This window comes from Crotalus tigris, unplaced genomic scaffold, assembly GCF_016545835.1.
Source record: "Crotalus tigris isolate CLP2741 ecotype Arizona unplaced genomic scaffold, ASM1654583v1 scf7180000017765.3138416, whole genome shotgun sequence".
In the NCBI taxonomy this organism is placed as follows: domain Eukaryota; kingdom Metazoa; phylum Chordata; class Lepidosauria; order Squamata; family Viperidae; genus Crotalus; species Crotalus tigris.
The window spans coordinates 2,678,989-2,691,133 of record NW_024096620.1 but is presented as its reverse complement, the minus strand read 5'-3'; the positions used below and the strand labels follow the sequence as shown (position 1 = coordinate 2,691,133).

The following is a 12,145-nucleotide window of genomic DNA, read 5'->3' as shown; positions in this document are numbered from 1 at the left end:
CCCTCCCTCCTTTCCTCCTTTCATGGGAGCTGGGTCTCCAAAGGAGAGTATCTGTAGCTGGGTGTGTGTGTGTGTGTGGGGGGGGGATACAGTGAGGGCTCCTTGGTGCTCTCTGAGCTTGGTTGTTTCCTTGCAGACTTTTCATTATGCAAAATTATGCAACGTCATCAGTGCTAATCATGCTTAACTGCCAAAGAGGCTGAGGAATGAAAGAAAAACAGAGGCAGGAATTACAGTTTTACATTCCTGAGAAATTATTGGGGTTTCGGAGACTGGGTGGATCTTGCTTTTGATCTGGAACCTCCTTTCTCCTTGAGTCAGTCTCCTCTCCTCACCCGAATCTCTCAGCGACGGTGGGCTGGCCAGGACAGACCCCGTGAAGGGTTTCCAGCAAAAATGGGTCCGGTGGGGGAGAAGATAGAAAGAACTTCTAAGAGCGGAAGGATCGAGGGCCGTGATAATTTGGGTATTAGTATTTGATTTGGACAGGGAAGATTTCACAGCTGTCTTGAGTTAAAATCCCAGAACAGTGTTTCCCCAACCTTCTCCATTTTAAGGTGTGTGGACTTCCAGAATACCCCTGCCAGCCAGCTGGGGTATTCTGGGAGTTGAAGTCCACACATCTTAAAAAGGAGAAGGCTGGGAAGCATTGACCTAGACCAGGGGTAGGCCACCTTGGCTCTTTTATGACTCGTGGACTTCAACTCCCAGAATTCCTGAGCCAGCCACGCTGAGGGGAAAGGGAGAGGTTGCCAAGCTGAGCCATGCTGGCTCAGGAATTCTGGGAGTTGAAGTCCACGAGTCATAAAGTGGCCTAGGCCTAGGCCAGGGGTAGGCCACCTTGGCTCTTTTACGACTCGTGGCCTTCAACTCCCAGAATTCCTGAGCCAGCCACGCTGAGGGGAAAGGGAGAGGTTTCCAAGCTGAGCCATGCTGGCTCAGGAATTCTGGGAATTGAAGTCCATGAATCATAAAAGAGCCAAGATTGCCTACCCCTGACCTAGACCAGAGGTCCCCAAACTTGGCAACTTTAAGACTTGTGGATTTCAACTACCAGAAAAAGTCTTAAAATTGCCAAGTTTGGGGACCCCTGATCTAGACCAGGGGTAAGCCACCTTGGCTCTTTTATGACTCGTGAACTTCAACTCTCAGAATTCCTGAGCCAGCTGGCTCAGGAATTCTGAGAGTTGAAGTTCATGAGTCATAAAAGAGCCAAGGTGGCCTACCCCTGGACGAATGTTAATGCCAACCAGAAGGGGCTCCGATGAAGAAGATGCTCAGGTGGGCAGGAGGATGGCTGCCTGCTGGTCTCCAAGACTCACCCTGGGGCCAACTCCAGGCAGCCTGTTGGTGGATTTGGCAGCTTTTGGTGGATTTGGTGGATTTGGCAGCCACCTGCAGGTGGCTTTCGGAAAAGATGCTGGCTGTGCTGAACGGGAGGGTCGTGTTCCTCCTCTCCCTCTTCTAGCCTGTGTTGTTTTCCTCCACAATTTCTCAGGATGAATTTCAGATTTGCACCCAGAAAAAGGTGACCTGGACCCCTTTGTCTGCCCACTTGAAACCCAGCTCTCTTGCCACGGACGACGAGGAGGAGTCCCTCCTGAACAAGGTCATCGTGAAATCAGACTTCAAGGTAAAGGTGGAGTCCCACCATCTTCTCTGGAGCTCTAGAAGGATGGGACGAACAGATACAAGGGAGGTGGACAGCTTTTGCCACTCAGCCACCCAGCTAGGCTTGGAGAACTGCTAGGGGTCCTGCCCTTCAGGCCCAGCAGGAAAGGCTGGAGCTGGCCAGAGCCAAGCCTTTAATCCTCTTACCAGGCTCAGCTGAGCGAGGGGGGCACTGCCAGGCTTCTCCCGTGAGCTGCTGGGAGGTGAAACCGGGACACGTCTCTCAATAATAAGGTTATAATAATAATAGTAAAGTTGGAAGGGACCTTGGAGGTCATCTAGTCCAACCCCCTGCTTGGTCAGGAAGCCCTGTTCCAATAATAATAATAATAATAATAATAATAATAATAATAATAATAATAATATTATTAGAGAAAGAACTGGAGAAGATAACAAAATACAAAGACCTACAAATAGACATAGAAAGACTGTGGCAAAAGCAAGCAAGGGTAGTACCAATAGTCATAGGCTCCTTGGGTGCAATCCCAAAACAACTGGAGCACCACTTGAACACCATTGGCATTGACAAATTCGCTATTAGTCAATTGCAAAAGGCGGCCTTACTAGGAACTGCTTCCATCCTACGACGATATCTGTAATACCATCAAACATCCACATCTTCCTATCCCAGGTCCTGGGTAAGGACTCGATAGGTAGACAAAATACCAAATCCAGTCTGAACATCTGGCTGACTGTGCGATGATTGAGAATAATAATAATAATAATAAAGTTGGAAGGGACCTTGGAGGTCTTCTAGTCCAACCCCCTGCTCAGGCAGGTAACCCTATACCGTTTTGGACAAATGGCTGTCCAGTCTCTTCTTAAAAATTTCTAGTGCTGGAGCATTCACCACTTCTGGAGGCAGATTGTTCCACGGGTTAATTGTTCTCACTGTCAGGAAGTTTCTCCTTAGTTCCAGGTTGCTTCTCTCCTTGATTAGTTTCCACCCGTTGCTTCTTGTCCTGCCTTCAGGTGCTTTGGAGAATAGCTTGACTCCCTCTTCTTTGGGGCAGCCCCTCAGATACTGGAACACTGCTATCCTGTCCCCCCTCGTCCTTCTCTTCGTTAAACTAGACATCCCCAATTCCAGCAACTTTGCTGGCACAGCAGGGCAGAAATTCCCCAGATGCTCTCCCCAGAAGCCCCAGCTCCCATAATACACAGCCATGCTGGTTGGCAGGGAGATGCAGTTGTATTCCACACCTTGGTGGGGGTCCAGGTTGGAGAAGGTGTCCCCACCTGGCCCAATGCCAGCTGGAAAACCCCCGCCTTGCGTCCCGGGGTTACCTGGTGACTTTATTGTGTCTGGATGCCTTTAGAAGCAGCTTCTTGGATGAAAAGCAAAATGGTTGCAAGGGAAAAACCCGAAGGAAACCGAGTTGCCTTTTGGGAAAAGCTCCTTTGCCTTAAACAATTCTGTCTTCCCCCCACCAGAAACTGGAAGTAAATGCTGGGAACTGACAAAAAAAAATAACCCTTCAGAATTTTTCATTCATGTGACCGCCGAATGTTGCAATCAGCCGCAAATGCAAGCTGGTTGCCCTCTGCCCTTTGAATGGTCATTAAGTGGGAGGTCCATTGTAACGGAGTGGTCATTAAGTGATGAATACCTGTAATAGTTTTTCCTCCCCTCCCTCAAGCTCTCCAGTGCTGTCCCCTCACCCAGCTGGTTCGCCTTTTCCTTAAGCCAGTGTTTCCCAAACTTGACAATTTTAAGGCATGTGGACTTCAACTCCCAGAATTCCACAGCCAGCGTTGCTGGCTGTGGAATTCTGGGAGTTGAAGTCCTCATGCCTTAAAATTGTCAAGTTTGGGAAACACTGCCTTAAGCCTAAAGCATGGCAGGCTGCGTGATGCCCCCTCCAGGCCTGACAGCAGTGGTGACCCCCGTCCCCTCACCATGCCTGCTGTCCTTGCTTGCCCCCACAGCTACGGTCCCTCCAGGTGCAGAAGATCCGCTACGCCTGGGACTTCTCTGCTCGAGAGTTTCGGAAGGTTGGGTGAGTCCAGTTTTGACCTCTGGGGAAGGAGGCGCGGCCGCAGGAAACCCCCCTCCCTTGTGTACCACCAGCTGGACCCTCTTCCTTTTCAGAGTCCTGGAGGACCACCACAGTTGCCTGGAGATGCATGCCAAGTTTGGGGCAGGGCTGACAAGCCCCGAGCAGGAACTCAGGTATTCCCCCTCAGCAGGGCCAGCACAGACCCGATCAGGCAGAAAGCCGTGCTTGTGTTTGTGAGTCAACGTGTGAGGAATCTCCTTGCACATGAGGACCACCAGGCCACCTTCACCCACAAGGTGGAGGGCATCGGCCATTGCTCTTTATGGGAACACAGCCCCGGTGAAGTTTCTCCACGGAGAATCTCCACAGACATGTCCTGGTGGGCTTCTTACTTGTTGAGGTGCTATGACCATGCCTGGCTGGCCAGCCCCACCAGCATCTCCCCACCCCCCAGGCAAGTATCCCTCGCAGGCCGAGGCCTTTTCCAGACATGGGCGCCCTTCTCTACTGCCAGTATGAAGCCACTTGCTCAGCTTCTGCAGGCCTCTGCTGGTTTGTAGTAGCAGCCCAGCTTGCTTCTTCCACTTATTTATTTGTGTTGACCTGTTTGAATCTGAAGGTTCACAATGAAGTGTTGTAATTAGAGGTGTTACCATGAGAAGATAATCTTTGTAGCCTCAGGGTTGAATTGTGGGGTCCTTGGTGCTCTCTGAGCTTGAATGTTTTCTTGCAAATTAAGTAACTTCATCAGTGCTAGAAACTTCACCAAAAATATTACCTACTTGGGTCATGAAACATCTGCAAGAAGACATCCAAGCTCAGAAAGCACCAAGGACCCCACAGGTTTGAGGTGTAACCTGCTGGTAGCCCCTTGGACAGCATTTTGGATAAGAGCTGGGATATAAAAACACAGGGAGATAAAGGAAGTTATGGGGCAGCTCCTTGCTCCCAGAGGTGGGGGGCAGTTCTAGTTTGGGAGGGACCTGGTGATATCGTCCAGGTCTTCCAAGGACAGGCTCTGCTTCAGGAGACCCTGCACACCTGACAGCAGAAGCCACCCCAAGCCCAACTCCAGGCATTGGGAAGAGCTGTTGGGGAAAACCGGATCTTCTGTTCCCGGAGCAAAACAAGCACCAGGGCCCCGCAAGGTCAGAAATGGCTTCAGTGTTTGGCCTCGGAGGTGGACCCTGAGGTCATCTCTCCCTTTTGTATCCACAGGAGAGAAATCTGTGGCCCCAACGCCATCGACATTGAAGTCACACCGATCTGGAAGCTGCTGGTCAAGGAGGTACTTCCCTTTCTGTGGACTAGCTTCTCTGGCAGATCCTGTGCGCCAAGGCGGAGAGTTGGAGTGTCTTGGGCTTCTCTTTCCTCCTCACGCAAAGAGCATCTCTCGGTCCTTCTGCATCCTAGTCATTCCTTGGTGGTTCTGGTACGCCGGCCCTTGGTGGGCCTTCTTCCGACAGCAGAACCTCATTGCAGCTGGTGCCTCCTTTGAGGCAGTCTCCTGTCTTGGTTTGCCCACTGCCCACCTGGCAGCAGGCGAACACTTTGTCTTCCTCCTCCCCGGCTTCATTTTTGGTACAGGAAGAACTGGGAGCCTGCTAGAATTCCCAAGGGGAGGCCTTCCGGAAGTCTCCACACCAGCAGCCTTTTCCTTCTCTTGCGGCTTTAGAGATGGCAACCTGCAGTTTTTCTCCAGCACTGATCCCTTCTGGCTCGTTTCTCAGGGTTTCTCTGACTGCTGCTTCACCTCCTTTGCTCCTGACCTGGGAAAATGTCCAGATCTAGCCTGCCCAGCTGTTCCACACTGTGAGGCTCCTGACATCCCAGGGAATCTTCTGATCGTGTTCACTTTATGAGCTCATGGCTCATTGCTCCTGCACTTCTTAAGATGGACACACGAGTCAGAATAACCAGAATAAGAGAGCCGGGAGGGACCTTGGAGGTCTTCTAGACCAACCCCCTGCTCAAGTAGGAGACCCTCTACCATTCCAGACTGGTGAATGTCCAGCCTCTTCTTAGAAACCTCCAGGGATGGAGGCACCCACAACTTCTAGAGGGAAGCCGTTCCCCTAGTTCAGTGTTTCCCAAACTTGACAATTTTAAGGCATGAGGACTTCAACTCCCAGAATTCCACAGCCAGCAACGCTGGCTGTGGAATTCTGGGAGTTGAAGTCCACATGCCTTAAAATTGTCAAGTTTGGGAAACACTGCCCTAGTTTATCGTTCTCACTGTCAGGATGTTTCTCCTTAATTCTGGGTTGCTTCTCTCCTTGAAGAGTTTCCATCTGTTGCTTCTTCTCCTGCCCTCTGGAGCCTTGGGGAATAGGCTGACCTTCTGGGGGGTGGTCATCCTCACCAATGAATTTTCAGCCCTGTGGATTGGTGCGCCTTCCCTGAAGTGGCTCAGATGATCCCTGCACGGAGGTCTCCCAGCCACCTTTCTGCTCATCGCCAGAGAGAGAGAGTGGAGAGAACTTGGGTGGCAATAGGGAGGGGGGAAGGGGGGCTCCTACCCATTCAGCTCAGCCAGAGAAGGTTCCCTTGTGGGGACAACCTGCGTAGGTGCCAACCCCCCTGAGCAGCCCTGCGCAGGAGCCCCTGGCACAATCACGGCAAAGCTACGTTTCCTGCTGCTTTTTGAGAGCCAGATTAGCAGCTCGGTGAACAAAGGATTTATTCAGCCAGAACATTCTGTCTTTTCTGGAGTAGCAATTCCTGTTTCTGCAGCTCTGGGCAATTCCTGTGAAGATTTTTTGAACCCGGTCGAGTCATTTAATCTTGCTTAAAATCCGGCTTGCAGAAAGGCCCCAAGAGATTCCAAATTGATTCCTTTTTGACAGGGTTTTTCTGTGAGCCATGGGGAGGATGCGCAGTGAGGGACTCAGCCCCTCTGCTCAGCCATGCCGGTGGGGCTGTCCGGGGTCCACGTGGCTTTGGCGCAGCTGCAGGTGCAACAGGAGGCTGTTCTTTGGCCAGGCACGGGGTCAAGGGTTGTGCTCCCTTCAAATGTGTTGGAGCATCCACAACGTCTGGAGGCAACTTCTGTTTACTGGCGGATTGTCCTCCCTGTCAGGAAATTCCTGCTTAGTTCCAGGTTGCTTCTCTCCTTGATGAGTTTCCATCTGTTGCTTCTTGTCCTCCTTCAGGTGCTTTGGAGAATAGGTTGACCCCCCCTCTTCTTTGGGGCAGCCCATGAGATATTGGAACACTGCTATCCTGTCCCCCCTCATCCTTCTTTTCTCCAGACTAGACAGACCCAATTCCTGCAGCTGTTCTTCGTGTGTTTTAGTCTCCAGTCCCCTAATCATCTTTGTTGCTCTTCTCTGCACTCTTTCCAGAGTCCTAACCTCTTCTTCGTATTGTGGTGACCTAAGCTAACCACCTGGTGCCTTCTTCCCCTTCCCAGGTTCTCCATCCATTTTACATCTTCCAAGTCTTCAGCGTCTGCCTGTGGTTTGCAGAGAACTACACGGAGTATTCTGTGGCCATAATCATCATGTCCCTCCTTTCCATTTCACTCACTGTGTATGACCTCAGAAAGGTGAGCACCTCCCTGTCCTTCCCTGGTCACCAAAATGTCTTCTCACCATCTGCAGCTGATTGGTTCGTTCCTCAGTTGCTGCCCAATGAGAGGTTCTGTCTCAACTTCCTGGCAAGTCCTGCCCTGATGCTGCCCCCGCCCAGGATTTGTGCAGCCCCTGCAAGAGCTCCAATACATGGAGCATCTGGTGGGGTTGGAGCCATGGATCCGTGCTCCCTGGATCTGGATGAATGTTGCCAGCTGCTTCAGGGGTTTCCTGGCATTTGTGGGCTACTAGGAACAGGAGGTGACCTGGGTTCAACAAAATTGCTCCAAAGCACAGATCCTGGAGAGACCCTGGGTTGACCAAGAAATTCTAAGAGACGAAGCAGCACAAGTTAACCTGGAAGAAGGCAAGGCGTGAACTTCACCAGACCTGAAGGTTGAAAGCCAATTCAAGACAGCCTCCTCCTCCTCCTCCTCCTCCTCCTCCTCCTCCTCCTCCTCCTCCTCCTCCTCCTCCTCCTCCTCCTCCTCTCTCTTCTCCTTCTCCTCCTCTCTTCTCTCCTCCTCTCCTCCTCCTCCTCCTCTCCTCCTCCTCCTCCTCCTCCTCCCTCCTTCTCCTCCTTCTTCTCTCCTCCTCTTTTCTTCTCCTTCTCCTCCTCCTCCTCCTCCTCCTCCTCCTCCTCTTTCTTCTCCTCTTCTCTCCTCCTCCTCTTTCTTCTCCCTCTCCTCCTCCTCCTCCTCCTCCTCCTCCTCCTCCTCCTCCTCCTCCTCCTCCTCCTCCTCCTCCTCCTTCTCCTTCTTCTTCTTCTCCTCCCTATACCCTTACCCCTGCCTTTATCCCTACCCCTACCCCCACTTTCCTTGCCTTTATTTCCCAGGAACTCAGGAAGATCCCTTCAGAGATGCTTCCCACATCCCATTCATTCTGTGGGTTGGGGTGTCTCTTATATGGCCATCGCCCTGGCTGCACCTCTTCCCCCTCCGATCTCTCCAGGATATTCCACATTAGCTGCTAGCACCTTTCCAGCCCCTTACCCATCTGCCCACCGGTTGTCATGTGCCCCTCTCCCACCTCTTTCCTGATCTGACTCTCCCTTTCCTTCCATGCAGCAATCCGTGAAGTTGCACCAGCTGGTGGAATCCCATAATAGTGTCCTGGTCAAGGTGTTCAGCAAACAGACAGGTAAGGCAGCCCAAGAGGCCTCCATCATCCACTTTGTCTGTGTCTGAGCCAGGGACCAGAGAGAGCCCTGAGGGTGTTACAAAATTGAGTTCAAACCACTCAAAGTAGAATTTCCCAAAATAGAGTTTATTCTTGCGTAATTCAGATGAAAAGCAAGGTAAGCGTGCAATTAAGCTTAATCATTTCCTTTATATTTATGCACCTACAGTATATATGTATTGCTTGTCTAATTTCAAAGTTCGCTTACTATGATAAGCTATACCCAACAAGGCTATGCAAATAAGGATGCCCAACGAGGCTACTCAAGTTGCTGTAAGTATTGTTGCCCAACTAGGCTACTGACAAGGCTGACTCGGATTTTGCAATACTTCTCGCAGCTTGACAAGCGAAACAGAAGGGAGGGGGTGGAATTCCTGGGGGCGGCTGGGGGGGGCAGGGATCCAAGCCGGCCAGCAGAGCCTGAAAAAATTCCTGCACTTCAACGTTATGTGATGAAAACACAAAGAATGCTTTGGATGGGTGGACAATGGACAGTGTGTGTGTGTGTGTGTGTGTGTGTCGGGGGGGGGGCTAATGGGGAAAAGGGGAAATCACTTATGCTGCTTCCCATGGGAACCTTTAGAATCATCGTTGCTTCTTCTGTGCCTATCAGTAAAGTTATATGCTTGTAAAATTATGTCCCAGAAGTTTCTTTTTCTGCATATGCCAATGGGATGGTTGACAGCTACTCTTGTTGTCAGTTGCAAAGTCGTGTCCGACCCCTCGCGACTCCATGGACAACGTTCTTCCAGGTCTTCCTGTCCTCTACCATCTTCTGGAGCCCATTGAAGCTCACGCCTGCTGCTTCAGGGACTCCATCCAGCCACCTCCTTCTCTGTCGTCCCCTTCTTCTCTTGCCCTCCATCTTCCCCAGCATGAGGCTCTTCTCCAGGGAGTCCTTCCTTCTCATTAGGTGGCCAAAGCACTTGTTACAACTTCAGGATCTGGCCTTCTAAAGAGCAGCCAGGGTTGATCTCCTCTAGGACTGACCGGTTGGATCACCTTGCAGTCCAGGGGACTCGCAGGAGTCTTCTCCAGCACCATAGTTCAAAAGGCCTCAATGACAGCTGCACATTCACACAATACTCGCATACGTTCTCCGCACAGGGGCTCAGGCTGCATCAGAGTGGGCAGGGAAGCAGACTCAGGGTGCCCCCTGCTCCAGGAAGAGTCGTCTCCCACTTCGGAGTTCAGGGTTCATTCCAGGTTTTTCTTCATACCAAGCTTGTATGTACAGTACATCTTGCCCCAGTCATGTCAAGAACTGCATATTCTCACTCCCTGTTCCGTGACTCTGTGAAAAAATGCCATCCACTGCATTCCTTGCACCCACCAATGTCCCACTTGATATCATCATCAGCAATTCACTCATAACACGCATCCAGGGTCAGCGATACATACATATCCCAGCGATGTGAGTTTCCTGGTGGGTTCATAAAAAGGCTAGAGATGCTTGTACCCTGGGCCCACTGTACTCATGACTTATTCTAATGTACTATACATCATGTATCGTATTTGTTATATATTCATATAATGTGTAACAAGGAGGCGTAGGGCAAGAACCGGAACTTGCTAGATTCCCTCATCAGCTGCAGAACTGTGAGTGAGGGGCCTGCCCAGAAGAGGCAGCAGCTTTGGGGGGCCCCCCATTCCTGCATGAGGAACAGCACCCCAAAGGCAGGAGCTAAGCTGTCCAGCTAGAATGGGACCACAGGGGGCCTGGGTAGAGCCGGCGAAGGAGGCAAAGCACGGCCTTCCTTGGGCTTAGCCCCAGTTGGGGGACCAGCCCGGGAAGACCCGAAGGGCTGAAACACGAACGCTGCCGTTGCAGCAAGACTGCAGAGCCCCCCCTCAAAGACCCCCTTTTTTCTGACAGGCATCCAGGAGGTGGAATCCCGCCATTTGGTGCCCGGGGACACCCTGATTCTGGACGAGGGCAGAAGCCTGCTGCCTTGCGATGTCCTCCTGCTCAATGGCCAGTGCGTCGTGGATGAAGGCATGCTGACGGGTGAGCGGTGCCAGTTTGATGGCTTTCCCCGTTTCCCAAGACCACAAGTGCGGTGGTTTATTGCTAAAAGCCTCTGCATAACTAACCAGAAGTTTTGGGTGCTCCATGACTGGAGACTGTCAAAAAGAGACTGGAGAATCATTTGTCTGAAATGATATAGGGTCTCCTGCGTGAGGAGGGGGCTGGGCTAGAAGACCTTCAGGGTCCCTTCCAACTCTGTTATTCTACGTTTTCTTTTAAAAATCTTCTCAACGCATAATTTGCACCTGCTAGGAGTTAGATCAGGGTCAATGGCACTCAAGGAAGGTTAGACTTTGTCCGATTGTGGCTACGTAAGGATGCTAGGCTGATCCCTCTTTTAACTCCATCCCCTCAGGTTCTACCACTCCTTCCCCTACAGCAGGGGTAGGTAATCTTGGCTCTTTTGCGACTTCAACTCCCAGAATTCCTGAGCCAGCTATACTGAGGGGAAAGGGAGAGGTTTCCAAGCTGAGCCAAGCTGGTTCAGGAATTCTGGGAGTTGAAGTCCACGTGTCGTAAAAGAGCCAAGGTTGCCTACCCTTGCCCTACAGGAATATGTTCACGTCCTTTACTCTTTTTGTCATTTTAGTATACAATGTATTATAGGTAATCAATGCACCGCAGTTTCTGCAAGAAAGCCACCAAGCTCAGAGAGCACCAAGGATCCCAAGGGATCATCTTCAGGTTTGCCCAGGAGTGGGCAAGGCCAGCCTTGCAAGGTCCTCCCCAGGGCAGCCTCTGCCTTGACGGGCTGGCGGAGCCTGGAGAGGAGAAGACCTCTGTTCTTAGCTTCCAAAGAGTCACTAAACTCTCCCCGACAATAGCCCACCAATTTAGGGGCCGAGAGGCTGAACGTGGAAGCAGGCCCAGCTGCTTCCTTGAGGAGGAGAACGTGGCCCTCAGCTGGGGGGTGAATTCGGCCCGTTTTTTGTGTCCACTCAGCTTGGCTGCCTCAGGCGTGTCTGCCATTGTTTTTGTAAAGTCGTAACAGAAACATCGCTGCATGATTCTGCTTTCAGCACATAAGTGTGGGTCAAGATCGGTGCAACCTGACAACCCAACTTTTATTAAAAAAAGTCATGACTGCCCACAGGGGCACACAAAGGATGGCTCCTCCGTCACCTGCCTGCCCTGGGATCCACGGTGGTGGAGGGTGGGGCTGACCCTCCCTCTCCTGTCCCCTCCAGGGGAGAGCCTTCCCGTCACCAAGACCAGCCTGAGCCGTGATTGCAAGAGCGCCCAGCCGTGGCATCTCAGCTCCGCGGAGGACAGCAAGAGGCACCTCCTGTTCTGCGGGACGGACGTCATCCAGGCGAGGGGAGACGACGGCGGACCAGCAAGGGCTGTCGTGCTGAGGACCGGTGGGTGAACAGGCATGTGAGAAAGGTGTAAGGTGGACCATGGAAGGTGGACAGAAAACTGCCCTCAACCCAAAACTTGGACTCTTCTGGAAGGGATCCCCTCTTCCCTCCCTTCATTAAACGGCCTGATTCTGGCATCCATTCACGTCAGGATGGGGGAAGCATTCAGGGTCCTGCTCTGGATGTCCAACCCTCCTCCAGATGTCTTCTGAAGTGGCCTCCAGCCACAGATGCACAGAGTGACCCTCCAGTGGCTTGGGATGTTTCAGACTCATGAGGTAGCTATGGGTCATGTTCACCACTTGTAAAGAGCACACCTTCCCGTTCATG

At 51.7% G+C, this 12,145-nt stretch overlaps 1 protein-coding gene across 2 annotated transcripts in view; it reads left to right on the top strand.

Moving 5' to 3' along the window:
• The window catches only part of LOC120307155 (probable cation-transporting ATPase 13A4), a 33,249-nt gene that overhangs the window by 5,703 nt on the left and 15,401 nt on the right, over positions 1–12,145 (top strand). For both annotated transcript variants that reach the window (XM_039341512.1, XM_039341511.1), the window contains 8 exons: positions 1,499–1,633; positions 3,601–3,671; positions 3,764–3,844; positions 4,890–4,959; positions 7,084–7,218; positions 8,314–8,386; positions 10,302–10,433; positions 11,642–11,815. In XM_039341512.1, the coding sequence (XP_039197446.1) occupies positions 1,499–1,633; positions 3,601–3,671; positions 3,764–3,844; positions 4,890–4,959; positions 7,084–7,218; positions 8,314–8,386; positions 10,302–10,433; positions 11,642–11,815 (871 nt within the window). The remainder of the gene's footprint in view (positions 1–1,498; positions 1,634–3,600; positions 3,672–3,763; positions 3,845–4,889; positions 4,960–7,083; positions 7,219–8,313; positions 8,387–10,301; positions 10,434–11,641; positions 11,816–12,145) is intronic.